Source organism: Mus caroli, unplaced genomic scaffold, assembly GCF_978045245.1.
Source record: "Mus caroli unplaced genomic scaffold, Mus_caroli_1 scaffold_11, whole genome shotgun sequence".
NCBI classification, from domain to species: domain Eukaryota; kingdom Metazoa; phylum Chordata; class Mammalia; order Rodentia; family Muridae; genus Mus; species Mus caroli.
Window position 1 is genome coordinate 37,904,536 of NW_028227266.1, and position 8,215 is coordinate 37,912,750.

An 8,215-nucleotide genomic window follows, 5' to 3' on the forward strand; every position below is an offset into this window, starting at 1 on the left:
TTTCATTTTTATCGGCTTCTTAGCAATTAGGTCTAGTAGAAGTGAGTAGTCATGTGTTAAAAGGTAAAATAATATGTTGAGAGATAGATTTTTTTTTTAGGTTGAAAAAAAAAGTCTTCATTAATGGTCAGTATCACACAACCACAATCCTCATAGTTCTTTGTCTTTTATGCTCAAAACCACATCCTGGTTCAAACTTCAGGTACCAAGAAGTACAACTACAGAAGTCAAAGAGCAAGGTTAATATTGTTAGGGACTTTCCTAGCACCTGGGACTATGGACACGAGTCTTTGTCGGATAAGGTCTTTATGAATGCACAGACCATTCATTATACTGATAGATACTGAAGTAAAAATTAATAAAGGATATGCCAGTGGTGTGATATTCATACACATATTTCCTATTTGCATAGAGAAAATTCTTGGGGATACAAACCCCTAGTGGCAAGTAGAGTACACTAGAATTTCCACCTTTGTTTTATGATGGTGCTTCTAATTAAAAAAAAATTGAAGTGGATGCTCACAGTCATCTATTGGATGGAACACAGGACCCCTAATGAAGGAGATAAAGAAAGTAACCAAGGAGCTAAAGGGGTCTGCAACCCTATAGGAGGATCAACAATATGATGTAACCAGTATCCCCCAGAGCTTGTGTCTCTAGCTGCATATGTAGCAAAAGATGGCCTAGTCAGCCATCAGTGGGAGGAGAGGCCCTTGGTCTTGCAAAGATCACATGCCCCAGTACAGGGGAATGTCAGGGCCAGGAAGTGGGAGTGGGTGGGTTGGGGAGCAGGGCGGGGGGGTGGGTATAGGGTACTTTCGGGATAGCATTTTAAATATAAATGAAGAAAATATCTAATAAAAAATGCCTTAAAAGAAAGAAAAAGAAATGTGAGTGAAGAAAATATCTAATAAAAAATAAAAATAGATAGATAGATAGATAGATAGATAGATAGATAGATGGATAGATACATAGAATACGGATTCTTCTCTCATACAATATATCCAACCAAAGTTTTTCCTCTGTCCACTTACTTCAGGCCCACCCCCAACTTCCCTTCTCTCCATATCCACTGCCATTTTGTTTCCCTTCAGAGGACAGCAACCAAACATGATAACAAAAATAAGGTACAGTAAGACAAGACAAAAGCTTCACCTGGGAGTTGGACACGTCTCTAACTCTACCTTCTCTCGGCACTCTTTTCCTCTTACGGGATTGCTATCCAAAGAACTTTTGAGGTGTCATTGAGACTGGGGTTGTAATAGTGATAATATAAAAGATGCCCAGGACATTAAAAAAAAAGTTAGCATTGTACCAAGACATAACCAAGTATAGAGAAACTAGAAAATGTCCATTGGTTCAGGTGAAAAACTGACATTTATCACACAGACCTAGTGATACCATTGAATAATTGAATAAATAAATGTGTATTAGGAGACAATTATTTCCAGAATCTGAACAGTGGCATAGGAAAGTAGAGAAGATTAATATCAAAATATGCCCTCCCAAAGCATTAAACATATGACTAGAAATGCAATACACTAACATCATATATGATTTGGGGGTCTTTAAAAAACAGGGTACCACTTTCAGGGGCAATAATGAACAAAACAACACAATTTTTCTCTTTTCATCACAAAATCTACTTGGGAGTCATAAACATTTAAAGAAGTTGAGTCAATATAAATGTGAGTTGTTTTCTACTTTACTTGGTTTATTTGATTTAATATTTATATTTAAAATGTTTTAAAGTAGAAAATATCAAGTGTTTTATTATCATCTTGAGCAATGATTTTCCTCATTTATCTGAGTCCTTTTTTATGCCACTAAGGAAATTTTTCTAGATTTTGCCATTGTCTTCTAAAGAGTTGCTTGAGTATTATTTGTATCTAAGAAAACCCCTCTGTTTACAAGGCACAATTCAATGATTGCTAGTAAATCAACATCTTATCAATCTATTGCTACAATTGAGTTTTAAAACATTTCTACAACTTGAGAAAGACATTTATGTCCACTTATACTAGTGTCCTCATTCCAGGCATCCACTTCCCAGTTTCCTTTTGTTATAAACTGATGATTTCAGGAATCGTGGTATATAGGATTTATTTCTAGCTATATATTAGGTACCCCAATAATTTAATGTTCTGTTAATATTTAGTTATGATACATGTTTTGTCTATTCATTTACCACTTGATATGCAACAAACTCATTTCTAGGATTTGGCTGTTACAATTAACTACCATGAGCATTTTCCTGAAAAAGTTTGCAGGAACATAAGTTTCATTTAACCTGTAGAGATTCCTAAGAGAAAAAAAATTTTTTTTAACTTAAGTAGGTTAAATCATTTTTAGTTAAGAAACAGCCAGGCTATTTTACATATCTGGTTGTCCATGTCGCAGTCCCATTATGTGTGTGTGTGTGTGTGTGTGTGTGTGTGCGTGTTTCAATTTCTTAACATCTAATATGCTCGTTACTCTTTACCTGATTTTTAAAATTTTTATTACATTCATTTATTTTGTGTATAAGTATGGGGAGGATGCATGTGTGCCATGGTATATGTTTGGAGGTCAGAGAACATCTTGAGCAAGAGTTGGTCTCACTTTATATCGTATAGTTCCTGGCAATCAAATTCAAGTTGTCAGATTTGCCAGCAGGCACTTTTACTCTTTGGGTTATCTTGATGTCCTTTATCTTATTTTGACCATACTCATTCCAGTGATTGTGGAACAAGAAAATCAAAATTCCAATGTTTGAAACATCATTCATACTTACCCAAAACATGTAAATAAAACTGAAGTCCAAGAGCCTATCCAAAATTGGTGTTGGAGCGCTTATGAAATAGAGATCACTTTTCTGAGTTTGGCCAAGGAAAGGCTTTATAGATTTTTATCAGAAACAGAAGAACAATTATTAAGTCTTGGTTGAATATGGGATGTAAAGAATTTAAGGTCCTAAGTTACATGTTTCCCTTACCCTAAAAACTGAATAATTGTGACAATATCCATATTTTAAACTCAAGGAAAGAAAAGACAACAGAGAGACCAACTGTCACCCTCTGTTTCATTCGGCTAATAAGGGATCAACAAGGGACTTCAAATTGAAGTTCTTAAAAATCCCAAGACTGTGGCTCCTTATTTCTATGGTTCTATATCCAAACTGCCAAGGACATAGTAGAGAAGGGGTAGGACTCTCTCCCTGTGTTCTTCCTGGGGAAACATGACACTAACACAGATGAATTAAACCATCCAAGGCAAAGCATTGTGGGGAATTCTTATTTTTTATTAGGTTTCAGAAACTTTAAATCAGTACAAAGAAAAAGTGTATCAGTGGATCTCTGGGAAATTAAAGTTTAATATTACTTCTGCAGAATAGATGAATGTTGAAAGTGTTCTGTTCATGTTTGAAAAGAAAATTCAATGATTGTGACGGTGAAAAATTAAGGCAGAGAAAAAGATAAGGCAAGTAACACATCTGGATGGAAGGACTATAGAAGATAACTCTGACCTGAGATAACTCTGACCTCAGTACTTTTGAATGTCATAAAACAATGCACCAACAGTAGAACTTCACAGGCAAGGTAAGGTATTTTCAGAAAGCTGAGACAGACCATATGAAATTGTTGGATTACTACAAAGTAAGAGATAGTACATAGGATTCCACTCCAGAATAAACATTGGGGGAAATGTGTGGGAACTGAAGACACTGTAGTTAAGTCAGGGAGAGAGATTTTCACATAATGCAGGTTCTAGTGTACAAGATTCGGAGCCGGGCGTGGTGGCGCACGCCTTTAATCCCAGCACTCCGGAGGCAGAGGCAGGCGGATTTCTGAGTTCGAGGCCAGCCTGGTCTACAAAGTGAGTTCCAGGACAGCCAGGGCTATACAGAGAAACCCTGTCTCGAAAAACCAAAAAAAAAAAAAAGATTCGTATCGAAGAGAACTTCTGAAATTTCAGTTCTGAAATAGTAGAAAGGAACACCAAGAAAGATAAGGAAAAACAAACTCCCAAAAGCATAAGAAAAGTGTTGTGGGGAGAACATAAACTGTAGTCAACAAATAGTTGGGGCAATTATGTAGTCTGTTCTCAGGGGGCTTCATTGTCATACTCTTGAGGTTTGTGGGTCGCTTAAATCTCAGAGGTGTCCCTCTGGTGAGAAATGGATGGAAGGATCTATTCCTGGTTGATGTAAGAGAGCTCTGGTTCTAGGCAAGGCCAGAAATCGATACAATTCCCAGATGGTAGACAGCAACTGTGTAGCTGGCTGCTTATAAAGCACAGCAGAGGAAATTAAGGGGCAGGAGTATTGCCATTCTGACGTATATGCCAAAATCGCTTTCTCAACGACACCAGAATCTATGCTGTGTTTGCATAATTAATTTAGGAACCACATTTCTATAGTCAATCCTTACAATCCGTTATGCATACAAGACTTCGGGTCGTGCCTTCAAAACTTCATCTTTGCAAGAAAGAACGATGTGAAAACACAAGTGTAGAAGGAAGTTGAATTGAACCTGTTAATCTTTTTAGCCTGTGAGACAAGATGCAGATGGGATGCACCAAACAATAAATACATTTGAAGGAAGAGGACAGCTCTTTATTCTCCTACAGTCAGCTTTATTGAGCAAGGAATGAGAAGATGGTTGAGAAGATGCAGTACCTTAACCAGTCTATGGTGAGCCACTTCTTCCTGGAGGGTCTAATGTACACGGCTGAGCACCCCGGCCTCTTCTTCCTCCTCTTTCTCCTCATCTACAGCATCACTGTGAGTGGCAATCTCCTCATTCTCCTTACTGTGGGCTCTGACCCTCATCTCCGCTCCCCTATGTACCACTTCCTGGGCCACCTCTCCTTCCTTGATGCATGTCTGTCTACAGTAACAGTGCCCAAGGTCATGGCAGGCCTGCTGACTTTGGATGGGAAGGTAATCTCCTTCCAGGGCTGTGCTTTACAACTTTATTGCTTCCACTTCCTGGCCAGCACTGAGTGTTTTTTATACACAGTCATGGCCTATGACCGTTACCTGGCTATCTGTCAGCCCCTGCATTACCCAGTGGTTATGAACAAGCGGGTGTGTGCAGGGTTGGCTGGGAGCACATGGGCCATAGGTGCTATGCATTCTGCAATTCACACTTCCCTAACCTTCCGCCTGCTGTACTGTGGGCCTCAGCATATTGCCTACTTCTTCTGTGACATCCCTCCAGTACTGAAGCTGGCCTGTGCAGACACCACCATCAACGAGCTTGTCATGCTTGCAAACATTGGTGTGGTGGCTGCAGGCTGCCTCATTCTCATCATCATCTCCTACGCCTTCATTGTGGCTGCGGTGCTGCGCATTCGCACAGCGGAGGGGCGTCAGCGAGCCTTCTCCACTTGCACAGCACATCTCACCGTGGTGCTCCTGTACTACATGCCCCCGGTCTGTATCTACCTGCAGCCAAGCTCCACTGGCACAGGGGCGGGAGCTCCAGCAGTCTTCTACACAATAGTCACTCCAATGCTCAATCCTTTCATCTACACACTTAGAAACAAGGAAGTCAAGCGGGCTCTGAGAAGGTTAGTATGTAGCTCCCAAGAGTCTCCAGCAAGCACCCCTGCCCCCTGACCTGAACTTGTATGTGTGTTTCTTGTTGGCTAGAATAACAGTCACTCAGGTCCTACTTTAAGGAGGAAAGTACTGAGTGTCAACTGGAGCACATGTTCTTCTCTTTTGGCTGCCTCTGTATCTCCATAACAAATTCTTCATCCTTCAAATGCAGACTAGAAAGGTGACTTTTCAGGGCTATCCAACACTTAAGCTCAGGGGTATGAAAAAATACTGTCCAAATACTTATATGTTTTAGTATTTTTTGTGAATTGTATTCATTATATATCTATTATGAATTCATAAAGCAAAAATACAAGGTCCAAATTATTGCCACTTATCACATGGTTTAAGAGAAGAGACTAAGTTTTATCATAATAAACATAAACTCCAGTAATAAATGTGGCTTCCCTGACATCACTTATAAAGTCATAACCTTATCTTTTCCCATTCCAGGTAATGATACCTAAAAACCATACTCATGGAGAGAGTTAACAAACATGGGACTGAGACACATCCAGATCCCACACTCTGAATCCCCTAGTCAATAAATACAAAATCTTGTAAAATCTTATACCTATAGCTTTAGTTTAAGAAAAAAGTTTAAAACAATTCCCATATAGAATTTTAGGAGGTCTCAATGAGATAACTCTCAAGGTTTTGCTATTTCCATTGGTGAACAATGACAGGAACAGAATTTTCTAGATAACAAAGTGACAGATCCAACACGATTCTGGGTATATGCCCAGGAGAGGTATTGCTGGATCTTCCTGTAGTATTCCAATTTTCTGAGGAACTGCCTAACCGATTTCCAGAGTGGTTGTACCAGTTTGCAATCCCACCAACTATGGAGGAGTGTTCCTCTTTCTCCACACCGTCACCAGCATCTGCTGTCACCTGAATTTTTAATCTTAGCCATTCTGACGGGTGTGAGATGGAATCTCAGGGTTGTTTTGATTTGCATTTCCCTGATGATTAAGGATGTTGAACATTTTTTCAGGTACTTCTCAGCCATTCGGTATTCCTCAGTTGCGAATTCTTTGTTTAGCTCTGTGCCCCACTATTCTGCTTAAAGTAATTTGCGATATGGTGATAGAAACTCTGATGTCTTCCAGGATGAGTGACTAATCCTACCCTTTAGATAAATGTGCCTTGACTGCAAAGCTAAATATTTTATGCCCACTGCACTTTATCACTTTAATTGTTCTGTTCTTCTGTTTGAATAGCCCCAAACAATCCACTCCTATGCTTCCTTTGCTATGTTCTATAGCAAAGGAAAATAACTTGCAATATGACAAGTTAATAAACTAACTTGTCACATCGCAAGTTATGTTATACAATAAACATAAAAGGGTAGAATTTGTTTCAATGGATGAAGAAGGTCCTGGTACGTCAAGGATGTTATTATAGGTTTATTTATGAAAGAGAATAATTAAATATATATTAGAATAAGAGTAGTAACTATAATAGATAATCTTGGGCATCAACTTGATTGAATATGGAGTCAATGAACCCACAAGCTAACAGGTACACCTTTAGGGGATTTTATTGATCAGACTACATAAAATAGAAATTTTCATTTCTTAAACCTTACCTTTTTGGTGGCAGCCCAGATGAAAGGACACAAAGATAAAACTGGAAGCATTGATTTTTTTTACCTCCTTGCCTTCATACTTGCTAGCAAGTTCATCTACTCTGATGTTGCAAATGCTACATTCCTTTGCTAATATTAGAACTAGACTCTTCCAGCTTCCGAAGTAGACTGGGGGTCAGGAGCTCTTTAAGAATCTTTCAGAACTATTTGAAATGTAAATAAAGAAAATATCTAATTAAAAAGATTACATTAATAAAAAAAAAGAAGGAAAAAAAGAATCTTCCAGGGCTAGAATCAGATTAAGACCGCTGAGAAAGAAGTCTAGCCTCATGAACTGGGCATTTGCAAATTCTTCACCTTTCCAGTGTGAGTTGGCCATTGCTGGGCTACATAAAATGTACCATGGAAGCCAAGCTAACAAAACCCATTTTAATATGTTTTCATTCTATCTGTTGTCTTCTTCCAGAAACCACTGAATAGTGCATTAATTATTATCCATTGTAAAATACATTTCCTCAAGGTAGTGTGATGACTGCATTAGCTATACTGCTGCTCATGGAGAGTACATTTCACTGGACATCCTTATTTTCCTTTCTACTTAAAGATGGGGAAACTTTGACTTACACAGGCAAAAATTAAAAATAAAAATAAAAAATAAAAAAAAACAAAAACACTTTCTCAAGACTGCAAATTTAATAGCTGAAGCTAAAACTTCATGTTTCAGGTGGTTTCAAAGATCACACATTTTTGTTACGTGACAGTACCTTACAGATAATCAAACCCTCCCCTCATCATTTAGGAAGTTCATAAAGGCTTAAAACCATTGTAGATTTTTGTGGTCAAGATTTCCTTGTCTTTGAATTGTGCCTACTCCTCTATAAATATACTATCTTAACCAAAAACTGCTGGAAATGGACAGTACATTGGAAACATGACAACAGACAGAAAAACGCAGTTAAGCAGTAGCATCTACACAGAAGTTTTTGTGTTCTCTCTTGCCCCCGCATCTAACAGTTACTGATAACAACTGAAGGATGAAC

General features: G+C 38.4%; 1 protein-coding gene across 1 annotated transcript; it reads left to right on the top strand.

Moving 5' to 3' along the window:
• Positions 1 to 4,636: 4,636 nt before the first annotated feature.
• Positions 4,637 to 5,602, top strand: Or10s1 (olfactory receptor family 10 subfamily S member 1). Its single transcript, XM_021173136.1, has one exon. The coding sequence runs from the start codon at positions 4,637 to 4,639 to the stop codon at positions 5,600 to 5,602; it is 966 nt and encodes a 321-aa protein (XP_021028795.1).
• Positions 5,603 to 8,215: the final 2,613 nt, after the last annotated feature.